The 12,935-nt window shown below is 42.1% G+C and overlaps 1 protein-coding gene across 1 annotated transcript in view; it reads left to right on the top strand.

Annotated features, from left to right (window-relative positions):
• Nucleotides 1-12,935, top strand: part of LOC115641759 (butyrophilin subfamily 1 member A1-like) — a 50,784-nt gene that overhangs the window by 29,818 nt on the left and 8,031 nt on the right. Inside the window, exons 12-21 of the mRNA XM_030545125.1 lie at nucleotides 512-532; nucleotides 2,421-2,441; nucleotides 3,029-3,049; nucleotides 4,904-4,924; nucleotides 5,507-5,527; nucleotides 7,405-7,425; nucleotides 8,010-8,030; nucleotides 9,906-9,926; nucleotides 10,540-10,560; nucleotides 12,769-12,789. Of these exons, the coding sequence (XP_030400985.1) occupies nucleotides 512-532; nucleotides 2,421-2,441; nucleotides 3,029-3,049; nucleotides 4,904-4,924; nucleotides 5,507-5,527; nucleotides 7,405-7,425; nucleotides 8,010-8,030; nucleotides 9,906-9,926; nucleotides 10,540-10,560; nucleotides 12,769-12,789 (210 nt within the window). The remainder of the gene's footprint in view (nucleotides 1-511; nucleotides 533-2,420; nucleotides 2,442-3,028; nucleotides 3,050-4,903; nucleotides 4,925-5,506; nucleotides 5,528-7,404; nucleotides 7,426-8,009; nucleotides 8,031-9,905; nucleotides 9,927-10,539; nucleotides 10,561-12,768; nucleotides 12,790-12,935) is intronic.

Genomic DNA, 12,935 nt, shown 5'->3' on the forward strand with positions numbered 1-12,935 from the left:
TCAATACCATATATGAAAACATGCTAGCTCTGTGAAGTGCTGCTCATACATCGTTGAAATATAAATAGACTCACCCACTACTTGTTTGTATTCTCCAAGAACCATAACACTCTTGCAGAGACCCACTATGAAAGGCAATGTACACATTGAAAGGGTTCTGCATTGAAATAAGCAAATGGAATTCAGCTCATGATGTAAATTTGGTTACTGCTCCTTTCATAGGGGAACCCATAATAGCAGAGGAGCGTAGTGTTTCATATTCACCTTTTGCTAGTTACTTGTGGCCATGAAGCTTCTTTTTAAATGAGTTAAAGAAATAATATAATCTCCTTTATCTACTATGAAGTGGGATGGGAATGGGGATAGCCCACAGTTTGAATGGCTAGTTCACTGCCCATGGCCAATATTTATGCAAATCAAGAAAGAAACGATCTCATTCACACTTTTCAATTCATAATTCAATGGACATACACTGAACTGTTTTCATCTCCTCCCCATTGCTCTCTTACAGAGGAACTCCAGGAGGAAATAGGTGAGTTTGCCTACTTTCCTCATTAGTTACAGTCGACTGACCAAACTTCATGTGCCCTGTATTGGTTGCCACAACTTCAACCGCAGGAGGGATGCTATCATTGCATGCCCCTTGGATTTTTGAAGTAGGGGTTCTGTGTAGATTACTATTGAATCGTGGTATGTCATCGAACCGAGACCTCATCAGGACTTTTCAAAGAAAGTCAGAGGGGCAGGGGTTCAAGGGCAGTCGGACATGTGAGAAAACACCTCCACATGCTAGAAGAACTGAACTTATCCATTGAATGAAAAAGATCGGGATAGGGGGCGAGGCAGGACCGAGTTGCGAGTGTTGTGCTTGATTTTGTAGTAACTGAGGCCAGGGAGACACTCAACCCTGTGCTTCAGGGATAAAGGCAGAAGGGCCTTCACCAAAGAGCTTCCCCTAAACTGGGAACACCCATCCTTTGCAGAGCACCCAGTGTAGGCTTTTTGACAATCTCCCTGCAAAGGAAGTGTTGATAGTCACACAGGAATGTTTGCTAGAGTAAGAAATAGAACCTAGATATTCTGTCTTCTGGTCCCATGTATTATCTATGAGAGCAAGGTGTTGGCAGAAACTTTCCATGGGAATATGTTTATTTCAAGCTAAAAACTACTGTTTAGAATAAAAAAAAGAACAAGAAAGATGCAAAACATCTCAGTAGAGTCAGAAGTTTCGATTCCCTTCATATTAAATTAGGAATATTCTGATTTATCTTTTCAAAATGATAGAGACATTGTAAAGGTTTGATTCAGTTACAAAATAATGTAGGTGCAGTGTAGGCACAGGTGCCAACTTTTTGATTTCCTCACGGGTGCTTGAGCACCTCTTTGCCACAGGCCCTATCCCTACTATACCCCTTCCCTGAAGGCCCCACCCCTGCCCCCCTGTTCATGCTCCCATTCTTCCTCTTCTGGTCCTGCTCCACCCCCTCTCCCAAGAGCACCCCACTCTCTATCCACATCGTCCTTCCTTGGCTCCTCCCCCCCAGCACCTCCTGCCCTCTGCAGAAGAGCTGATTAGCGGCAGGTAGGAGACGCTACGGTGGAAGGGGAGGAGCTGATTGATGGTGTCTGCTGGTGAGTACAATTTTGTCTGAGAAAAACTGTACCCCGTCCACTGGAGCTCACACAAGCCCTTTAGTAGGAAAGTGTTCACTAGGCCCCAAACCAAAGGGCATGGGGATGATGTTAATTAGGACTATAGGGGTTATATGAGCTCAATATATGGCTCGGTTGCTGGAATACTGAATGCAGTTCTGATGTCCCCACCTGAAGAAGGAAGTTGTCAAACTGGAGAAGGTTCATAGAAGAGCACCAGAATGATTAAAGGATTAGATAACATGTGTTATAGTGATAGATACAAAGAGCTCAATCCATTTAGCTAGCCAAAGAAAAGGAGTGGCTTCTTTCCACTCTAGCCGTATGTAGACAGAGAACGTATATGTGGCAGTGGGCTCTTTAGCCTAACAGAGAATGGTCTAGCAAAATCCAATGGGTAGAAACTGAAACTAGGAAAGTCAGACTAGAAATAATGTATACATTTTTAAGAGTGTGGGTGATTAACCAATGTTACAATTGACGAGGGTTTGTGGTGCATCCTCCATCACTGGACATTTTTTTGTAAAGATACTGCTGTAATGGAAACATGAATTGCTTCGGGGAAGTACTCTGGCACATGTAATAGATTTTGAGAGTGCTTCCCTCCAACCTTAGACAGTATTATGTTCATTGTGTCACTTGCTCCCTCACAGCTACTCTCCAATAACAAAAGCTTTTTATATTTTAACTATTAGTTACCTTTGTTCATGGCCCTTTATTACAAAAGGTGCTATTGTTATCTTTAAATATATTTTTCTCTTTTTTAGGAGAAATGGAAAAGACAATAAGTAAGTATTTGGCCATTTTCTTCCATGTGCTCTACACCTCTTTTTGATATAGCAGATTACTTTGCTAATTTTGTCAATATCGTATATGAGGACTTGCTGGATCTGAGCAGTGCGGCTCATACATTGTTGAAATATAGATAGACTCACCCACTACTTGTTTGTATTCTCCAAGAACCATAACACTCTTGCAGAGACACATTATGAAAGGCAATGTACACAGTGAAAAGACTCTGCATTGAAATAAGCAAATGGAATACAGCACGTGATGTAAATGGTGTTACTGCTCCTTTCATAGCCGAACCCATATTAGCAGAGGAGTGTAGTGTTTCATATTCACCTTTTCCTAATTACTTGTGGCCATGAAGCTTCTTTTAAAATTGATTAAAGCAAAAATATACTCTCCTCTATCTACTACATAGTGGGATGGGAATGGTGTAGCCCACGGATTGAATGGCTAGTTCACTACCCATGGCCAATATTTATGCTAGTCAAGAAAGAAGCGATCTCATTCACCCTTTTCAATTCATAAGTCAAAATACATACACTGAACTTTTTTCTTCTCCTCCCCATTGTTTTTTTTTTTGCAGAAGATCTCCAGGAGGAAAAGGGTGAGTTTGCCTACCTTACTCAATGGTTACAGTTGACTGACCAACTATGTGTGCCTTTAATGGTTCCAACAATTTCAACTGCAGGAGGGATGCTTTCATTGCTTGCCCCGTGGATATGGGAACTGGAGGGTCTTTGTAGATTACTCTGGAATTGTGGAATGCCATCCAGCTGAGACCTCACTTTGCAAAGAAAGTCACAGGGGCAGGAGTTAAAGGGCAATCGAGTATGATGGGAAGAACATCCAGCGCTACAGGAACTGAACATTTCCATTCAATGAAGAAACTCTGGCTGGGGATTTTGGCAGGACCGAGTTTCTAGTGCTGTGCCTGACGCTGTAGATGTTTTAGTCTGAGGCCATGCAGACACTCCATCCTGTGCCTCAGGGATGGAGGGAGCATTGTCCTCCCCAAAGAGCTTCCTCCATCCTGTACAGAGCACCCAGTGAAGGCTCTTTGACAATTTCCCTTCAAAGGAAGTGCTAATATTGACACAGGAATGTGTGCTAGTACAGGAAATAGAACCTAGATACTCTGTCTTCTCGACCGGTGTATTCACTATGAGGAGAAGGTGTTGGCAGAGACTTTCCATGAGAACGTATTTAATTCACACCAAAAACTACTGTTTGGAATAAAACGAAGAACAAGGAAGAACCAAAAGCATCTCAGGAGAGTCAGAAGTTTCTATTTCCTCCGAGCTGAAAAGGAATATTCTGGTTTTTGACTTCAAAATGAAGGAGAGATTGCTAAGTTTCGATTGAGTTTCCCAATCATGTGGGGATAGTGTAGGCACAGTCACCAACGTTTTAATTTCCACAGGGGTGCTTGACAACCTCTCTGCCCCAGCCCCTGCCTCTCCTAACCACTAAATGCCCCACCCTTGCCTGCTCCCACTCTGCCTCTTCCTGCCCTGTTTCCCCTCTCCAAAAATGTCCCACCCTTGTTCCATCTCTTCCTTCCTCAGCTCCTCCCGGCCCCCAAGTGCCTTCTGCCCTCTCCATAAAAACAGATCAGTGGTGAGCAGGAGGCGCTGCATCGGAGGGGGAGGACCTGATTGGTGGGGCCTGCCTGTGAGTGCAATTTCTGTCTTAGAAAAAGGGTACCCCTTTCACTGGAGCTCACACAAGCCTTTCAGTAGGTAAGTGTTTGCTAGGCCCCAAACCAGAGGGCATGGGGATGATGTTAATTAGGACTCTAGGAGTTATATTAGCTCAGTATTTGGCTGGGTTGCTGGAATACTGAGTGCAGTTCTGGTGTCCCCAACAGAAGAAAGAAGTTGTCAAACTGGAGAAGGTTCACAGAAAAGCACCAGAATGATTAAAGGATTAGATAACGTGTTATAGTGATAGACTCAAAGAGCTCAATCTATTTAGCTTGCCAAGGAAAAGGGGTGACTTGATTACACTCTAGCTGTATGTAGATAGAAAACATATATGTGATAATGGACTCTTTAGTCTAGAAGAGAATGGTCTAGCAAAATCTAATGGGTAGAAACTGAAGGTAGGAGTGTCAGACCAGAAATAAGATATCCATTTTTAAGAGTGAGGGTGATGAACCATTGTCACAATAAACAAGAGGTTTTGATGCATCCTCCATCACTGGACATTTTTTTCTAAAGGTACTGCTCTACTGCAAACATGAATTGTTTGGGAGAAGTTCTCTGATGCATTCAATAGATGATGAGAGTGTCTCCTTCTGGCCTTAGACAGTATGATGTTCATTGTGTTACTTGCTCCCTCACAGATATTCTACAATAAATACAGCTTTTTGTATTTTAACTATTTGTTACCTTTGTTCTTGGCCACATGTTACAAAAGGTGCTATTGTTATCTTTAAATATATTTTTCTCTTTTTTAGGAGAAATGGAAAAGACAATAAGTAAGTCTGTGGCCTTTTTCTTCCACATGCTCTACTCCTCTTTTTGATAGAGCAGATTACTTGGCTAATTTTGTCAATTTTGTATATGAGGACTTGCTGGTTCTGATCAGTGCTGCACATACATTGTTGAAATTTAAATAGACTCACCCACTACTTGTTTGTATTCTCCAAGAACCATAACACTCTTGCAGAGACACATTACGAAAGGCAGTGTACACACTGAAAGGACTCTGCTTTCAAATAAGCAAATGAATTCAGCTCAAGATGTAAATGCTGTTACTGCTCCTGTCATAGCAGAACCCATATTAGCAGAGGAGCTTAGTGTATCATATTCACCTTTTACTAATTACTTGTTGTCATGAAGCTAATTTTAAATTGATAAAAGCAAGAATATATTCTTCTCTATCTACTACATAGTGGGATGGGAAAGGGGCTAGCCCATGGATTGAATGGCTAATTCACTACCCATGGCCATTACTGATGCTAATCAAGAAATAAACGATTTCATTCACACTTTTCAATTCATAAGTCAATGGACATACACTGAACTGTTTTCTTCTGCTCCCCATTGTTTTTTTGCAGAATATCTCCAGGAGGAAAAGCGTGAGTTTGCCTACTTTACTCAATGGTTACATTTGACTGACCAAACTATGTGTGCCTTTAATGGTTCCATCAATTTGAACTGCAGAAGGGATGCTATCATTGCATTCCCCGTGGATCTGGGAAGTGCGGGGGTCTGTGCAGATTACTCTGAAATCGTGGAATGCCATCCAGCTGAGACCTCACTTTGCAAAGAAAGTCAGAGGGAGAGGGGCAGGGGCTGATGGGCAGTCGGGTATGTTAGGAAAAAACACCCACACACTACAGGAACTGAACAAATCCGTTCAATGAAGAATCTATGTCTGGAGAGTGTGACAGAACCGAGTTCCTAGTGCTGTGCCTGACATTGTAGTAACTGAGGCCATGCAGACACTCCACCCTGTGTCTCAGGGATAGAGGGAGAATTGTCCTCCCCAAAGAGCTTCCCCCAAACTGGGAAACCACATCCTGTGCAGAGAATTCAGTGTAGGCTATTTGACAATTTTGCTTCAAAGGAAGTGCTAATAATGACTCAGGAATGTGTGCTAGAGCAGGAAATAGAACGTAGATTGTCTGTCTTCTCGACCGGTATATTCACTATGAGAGGAAGGTATTAGCACAGACTTTCCATGGGAGTGTGTCTATTTCAGGTGGGGAAAAAAACAATCTGGATGACAATAAGGACAAGGAAGAATCAAAAGCATCTCAGTAGAGTCAGATGTTTCTGTTTCCTCCAAGCTGAAAAGGAATATTCTGTTTTTTTACTTCAAAATGAAGGAGAGATTGCTAAGTTTCGATTCAGTTACCCAATCATGTGGGGGTAGTGTAGGCACAGTCACCAATTTTTTGATTTCCACAGGGCTGCTTGACAACCTCTCTGCCCCAGGCCTTTCCTCTGTTAACTCCATTCACTTAATGCCCCATCCTTGCCCGCTCCCATTCTGCCTCTTCCTGCCTGGCTCCCTCTCTCCAAGAATGCCCAACCCTTGTTCCACCTCTTCCTCCCTCAGCTCCTGCCCACTCCCAAGTGCCTTCTGCCTTCTCCAGAAAAACAGATCAGTGGTGAGCAGGAGGCGCTGCAGCGGAAGGGGAGGAGCTAATTGGTGGGGCCTGCCTGTGAGTGCAATTCCTATCTCAGGAAAAGGGTACCCTTTTCTCTGAAGCTCACACAAACCCCTCAGTAGGAAAGTGTTTGCTAGGCCCCAAGCCAGAGGGCATGGAGATGATGTTAATTAGGACTTTAGGAGTTATATTAGCTCATTATTTGGCTGGGTTGCTGGAATACCGAGTGCAGTTCCGATGTCCCCAACAGAAGAAAGAAGTTGTCAGACTGGAGAAGGTTCACAGAAAAGCACCAGAATGATTAAAGGATTAGATAACGTGTTATAGTGATAGACTCAAGGAGCTCAATCTATATAGCTAGCCACAGAAAAGGGATGGCTTGATTACACTATAGCCGTATGTAAATAGAGAACATGTGTGATAATGGGCTCTTTAGCCTAGCAGAGAATGGTCTAGCAAAATCCAATGGCTGGAAAATGAAACTAGGAATGTCAGACTAGAAATAAGGTATACATTTTTAAGAGTGAGGGTGATTAGCCGTCTTCACAATAGACTAGGGGTTGTGGTGCATTCTCCATCACTGGACATTTATTTCTAAAGGTACTACTCTAATGCAAACATGAATTGTTTGGGCGAAGTTTTCTGACACATTCAATAGATGATGAGTGTGTCTCCCTCTAGCCTTAAACAGAATGGTTTTCATTGTGTCACTTGTTCCCTCACACCTATTCTCCAATAAGTACAGCTTTTGTTATTTTAACTATTAGTTACCTTTGTTCTTGGCCATATATTACGAAAGGTGCTATTGTTATCTCTATATATATTTCTCTCTTTTTTAGGAGAAATGGAAAAGACAATAAGTAAGTCTGTGTCCTTTTTCTTCCATGTGCTCTACTCCTCTTTTTGATAGAGTGGATGACTTGGCTGATTTTATCAATAACGTATATGAGGACTTGCTGGTTCTGAGCCGTGCTGCTCACATATTGCTGAAATTTAAATAGATTCACCCACTACTTGTTTGTATTCTCCAAGAACCATAACACTCTTGCAGAGACCCACTATGAAAGGCAATGTACACATTGAAAGGACTCTGCATTGAAATAAGTAAATTGAATTCAGCTCATGATATCAATAGTGTTACTGCTCCTTTCATAGTAGAACCCATATTAGCAAAGGAGCGTAGTGTTTCATATTCACCTTTTGCTAGTTACTTGTGGCCATGAAGCTTCTTTTTAAATTGATTAAAGCAAGAATATAACACCCTATATCTACTACGAAGTAGGATAGGAATGGGGCTAGCCCACAGATTGAACAGGTAGTTCACTACCCATGGCCAATATTTATGCTAGTCATCAAAGAAACGATCTCATTCACCCTCTTCAATTCATAAGTCAACGGACATACACTGAACTGTTTTCCTCTCCTCCCCATTGTTCTCTTGCAGAGGAGCTCCAGGAGGAAAAGGGTGAGTTTGCTTACTTTCCTCAATAGTTACAGTCGACTGACCAAACTTTGTGTGTCCTGTATTGGTTGCAACAACTTCAATGGCAGGAGGGACACTATCATTGCATGGCCTTTGGATTTGCGAGGTGGAGGTTCTGTGTAGATTACTATTGAATCGTGTATGTCATCGAGCCGAGACCTCACCAGGACTTTTCCAAGAAAACCAGGGGGGCAGGGGTTCAAGGGCTGTGGGATATATGAGAAAAAACATCCACATGCTAGAAGAACTGAACTTATCCATTGAATGAAAAAGATCTGGATAGGGGTGAGGCAGGACCGAGTTGCCAGTGTTGTGCTTGACTTTGTAGTAACTGAGGCCAGGGAGACACTCAACCCTGTGCCTCGGGGATGGAGGGAGAAGTGCCTTCCCCAAAGAGCTTCCCCCAAACTGGGAACCCACATCCTTTGCAGAGCACCCAGTGTAGGTTCTTTGACAATCCTCTTGCAAAGGAAGTGCTGATAATCACACAGGAATGTTTTCTAGAGTAGGAAATAGAACCTAAATATTCTGTCTTCCGGTCCCATGTATTCCCTGTGAGAACAAGGTGATGACAGAACTTTCCATGGGAATATGTTTATTTCAAGCTAAATACTACTGTTTGAAATAAAACAAAGGAACAAGAAAGATGCAAAACATCTCCTTAGAATCAAAGGTTTCTATTCCTCTGAGCTTAAAAGGAATATTCTGATTTTTCACTTCAAAATGAAAGAGATATTATTAAGGTTTGATTCAGTTACGAAATAATGTGGGGGCAGTGTAGGCATAGGTGCCAACTTTTTGATTTCCTCACAGGTACCTGAGTACCTCTTTGCCACAGGCCCTACCCCTTATATACCCCTTATCTGAAGGCCCCACCCCTGCCCCACCTGTTCCTGCTCCCACTCATCCTCTTCTGGCCCTGCTCCACCCCCTCTCCCAAGAGCGCCCTGGCCTCATTCCACCACTTTCTTCCTTGTCTCCTCCCCCCCCAGCACCTCCTGCCCTCTGCAGAAAAGCTGATCAGCGGTGGGTAGGAGACACTAGGGTGGAGGGGGAGGAGCTGACTGATGGTGTCTGTTGGTGAGTGCAATTTCTCTCTGAGAAAAACTGTATCCCATTCACTGGAGCTCACACAAGCCCTTCAGCAGAAAAGTGTTCACTTGGCCGCAAATGAGAGGTCATGGGGATAATGTTAATTAGGACTATAGGGGTTATATTAGCTCAATATATGGCTCGGTTGCTGAAATACTGAGTGCAGTTCCGGTGTCCCCAAGTGAAGAAGGAAGTTGTCAAACTGGAGAAGGTTCATAGAAAAGCATCAGAATGATTAAAGGATTAGATGACATCTGTTCTAGTGATAGACTCAAAGAGCTCAATCTATTTATCTCGCCAAAGAAAAAGGGGTGGCTTGGTTACACTCTAGCCAAATGTAGACAGAGAACATATATGTGACAATGGGCTCTTTAGCCTAGCAGAGAATGGTCTAGCAAAGTCCAGTGGCTGGAAACTAAAACTAGGAAAGTCAGACTAGAAATAAGGTATACGTTTTTAAGAGTGCGGGTGATTAGTCATTGTTACAATTGTGCAGCCTCCATCCTTGGACATTTTTTTCTAAAGGTACTGATCTAATGCAAACATGAATTGTTTGGGGGAAGTACTCTGGCACACGTAATAGATTTTGAGAGTGTTTCCTTCTGACCTTAGACAGTATAATGTTCATTGTGTCACTTGCTCCCTCACCACTCCTCTCCAATAAACACAGCTTATGATATTTTAACTATTAGTTACATTTGTTCATGGCCATATATTACAAAAGATGCTATTATTATCTTTAAATATATTTTTCTCTTTTTTTAGGAGAAATGGAAAAGACAATAAGTAAGTCTGTGTCCTTTTTCTTCCATGTGCTCTACTTTTTTTGATAGAGCAGATGACTTGGCTAATTTTGTCAATACTATATATGAAGACTTGCTGGTTCTGAGCAGTGCTGCTCATAGATTGCTAAAATTTAAACAGACTCACCCACTGCTTGTTTGTATTCTCCAAGAACCATAACACTCTTGTAGAGACACATTACAAAAGGCAGTGTACACAGTGAAAGGACTCTGCATTGAAATAAGCAAATGGAATTCAGCTCCAAGTGTTCTGCCCATGAATCAGAATTCAGCTCATGATGTAAATGGTGTTACTGCTCCTTTCATAGCAGAACCCATATTAGCAGAGGAGCGAATTGTATCATATTTTCGTTTTGCTAATTACCTGTGGTCATGAAACTTCTTCTTAAATTGATTAAAGCAAGAATATATTCTCCTCTATCTACTACGTAGAGAATAGGAATGGGGCTAACCCACGGATTAAACAACTAGTTCACTACCGATGGCCAATATTTATGCTAATCAACAAAGAAAGGTGCTCATTCACCTTCGTCAATTCATAAGTCATTAGACATACACTGATCTGTTTTCTTCTCCTCCTCATTGTTCTTTTGCAGAGGAACCCCATGAGCAAATGGGTGAGTTTGCCTATTTTAATGAATAGTTACAGTCAAGTAACCAAATTTTGTGTGCCCTCTACTGGTTGCAACAACTTCAACGGCAGGACAGACGCTATCATTGCATGCCCCGTGGATCTGGGAAGTGCGGGGGTCTGTGTAGATTACTCTGGAATCATGGAATGCCATCAAGCTGAGACCTCACTTTGCAAAGAAACTCAGAGAGGCAGAGGTTTAAGGGCAGTCGAGTATGATAGGAAAAACATCCACGCGCTACAGGAACTGAACATATGCATTCAATGAAGAAGCTCTGTCTGGAGAGTGTGGCAGGACCGAATTACTAGTGCTGTACCTGACCTTTTAGTAAATGAGGCCATGCAGACAGTCCACCTTGTGCCTCAGGGATGGAGGGAGAATTGTCCTCCCCAAAGAGCTTCCCCCAAACTGGGAAACCACATCCTGTGCAGAGCACCCAGTGTAGGTTCTTTGACAATTTCCCTGCAAAGGAAGTGCTTATATTGACACAGGAATGTGTGCTAGAGCAGGCAATAGAACCTAGATACTCTTTCTTGGACCGGTGTATTCACTATGAGAGGAATTTGTTGGCAGAAGAACTGATCAGTGGTGAGCAGGAGGTGCTGTGGCAGAGAGGGAGGAGCTGATTTGTGGGGCCTGCCTGTGGGAGGAATTTCTGTCTCAGAAAAACAGTACCCCCTTCACTGGAGCTCACGCAAGCCCTTCAGCAAGTAAGTGTTCACTAGGCCCCACACCATAGGGCATGGGGATGATGTTAATTAGGACTATAAGGGTTATATTAGCTCAGTATTTGGCTCGGTTGCTGGAATGCTGAGTGCAGTTCCAGTGTCCTCAACAGAAGAAAGAAATTGTCAAACTGGAGAGTATTCACAGAGGAGCATCAGAATGATTAAAGGATTAGATAGCATGTGTTCTAGTGATAGACTCAAAGAGCTCAATCTATTTAACTCGCCAAAGAAAAGGCGTGTCAAGGTTTTTTCCCCACTTTGAACTTTAGTGTCCAAAAAGTGGGGACCTGCATGATCACTTTTAAGCTGAATTACTAGCTTAAATCTGGTATGCTGCCACCAGCCAGAAGTCTGTGTCTGGCATACTTCCTGTTCCCCCAAAACCTTCCCTGGGGAACCCAAGACCCAAACCCCTTGGGTCTTAAAACAAAGAGGAAATAACCATCCATTTTTTCCCCCCACCAATCCCTGGTGAGTTCACACTCAATCCCTTGGATTCTAAAACAAGGTAAAAACAATCAGGTTCTTAAAAAGAAAGCTTTTAATTAAAGAAAGAAAAGGTAAAAAATATCTCTGTAAAATCAAGATGGAAAATGCTTTACAGGGTACTCAGATTCAAATAGACTAGAGGGACCCTCCCCCCCAGCCTGAGATTCAAAGTTACAGCAAACAGAGGTAAAAATCCTTTCAGCAAAAAGACACATTTACAAGTTAAGAAAACAAACATAAGACTAATCTGCCTTGCCTGGCTATTACTTACTATTTTGAAACATGAGAGACTGATTCAGAAAGATTGGGAAGCCTGGATGTACGTCTTGTCTCTCTCAGTCCCGAGAGCAAACAGTGAACAAAAACAAACAGCACAAACAAAGACTTCCCTCCACCAGATCTGAAAATATCTTGTCCCCCTATTGGTCCTCTGGTCAGGTGTCAGCCAGGTTCACTGAGCTTCTTAACCCTTTACAGGTAAAAGAGACATTAACCCTTAATTATCCATTTATGACAAGGAGTAACTTGATTACTCTCTAGCCATATGTAGATATAGAACATATATGTGATAATGGTCTCTTTAGTCTAGGAGAGAATGGTCTAGCAAAATCCAATGGGTAGAAACTGAAAGTTGGAAAGTCAGACTAGAAATAAGATGTACATTTTTAAGTGTGAGGGTGATTAGCCATTGTTACAATAGACGAGGAGTTGTGGTGCATGCTCCATCATTGGACATTTTTTTCTAAAGGCACTGCTCTAATGGAAACAGGGGAAGTTCTCTGATGCATTCAATGGATGATGAGGGTGTCTCCTTCTGGCCTTAGACAGTATGATGTTCATGGTGTCACTTACTCCCTCACAGTTATTCTCCAATAAATAAAGCTTATGTTATTTTAACTATTAGCAACCTTTGTTCTTGGCAATATATTACAAAAGGTGCTATTGTTATCTTTAAATATATTTTTCTCTTTTTCAGGAGAAATGGAAAAGACAATAAGTAAGTCTGTGACCTTTTTCTTCCATATGCTCTATTCTTCATTTTGATAGAGTGGATGACTTGACTAATTTTGTCAATATCGTATATGAGCACTTGCTGGTTCAGAGTAGTGCTGCTCATACATTGTTGAAATTTAAATAGACTCA

The sequence above is a fragment of the Gopherus evgoodei genome, unplaced genomic scaffold (genome assembly GCF_007399415.2).
Source record: "Gopherus evgoodei ecotype Sinaloan lineage unplaced genomic scaffold, rGopEvg1_v1.p scaffold_35_arrow_ctg1, whole genome shotgun sequence".
Classification (NCBI taxonomy): Eukaryota; Metazoa; Chordata; order Testudines; family Testudinidae; genus Gopherus; species Gopherus evgoodei.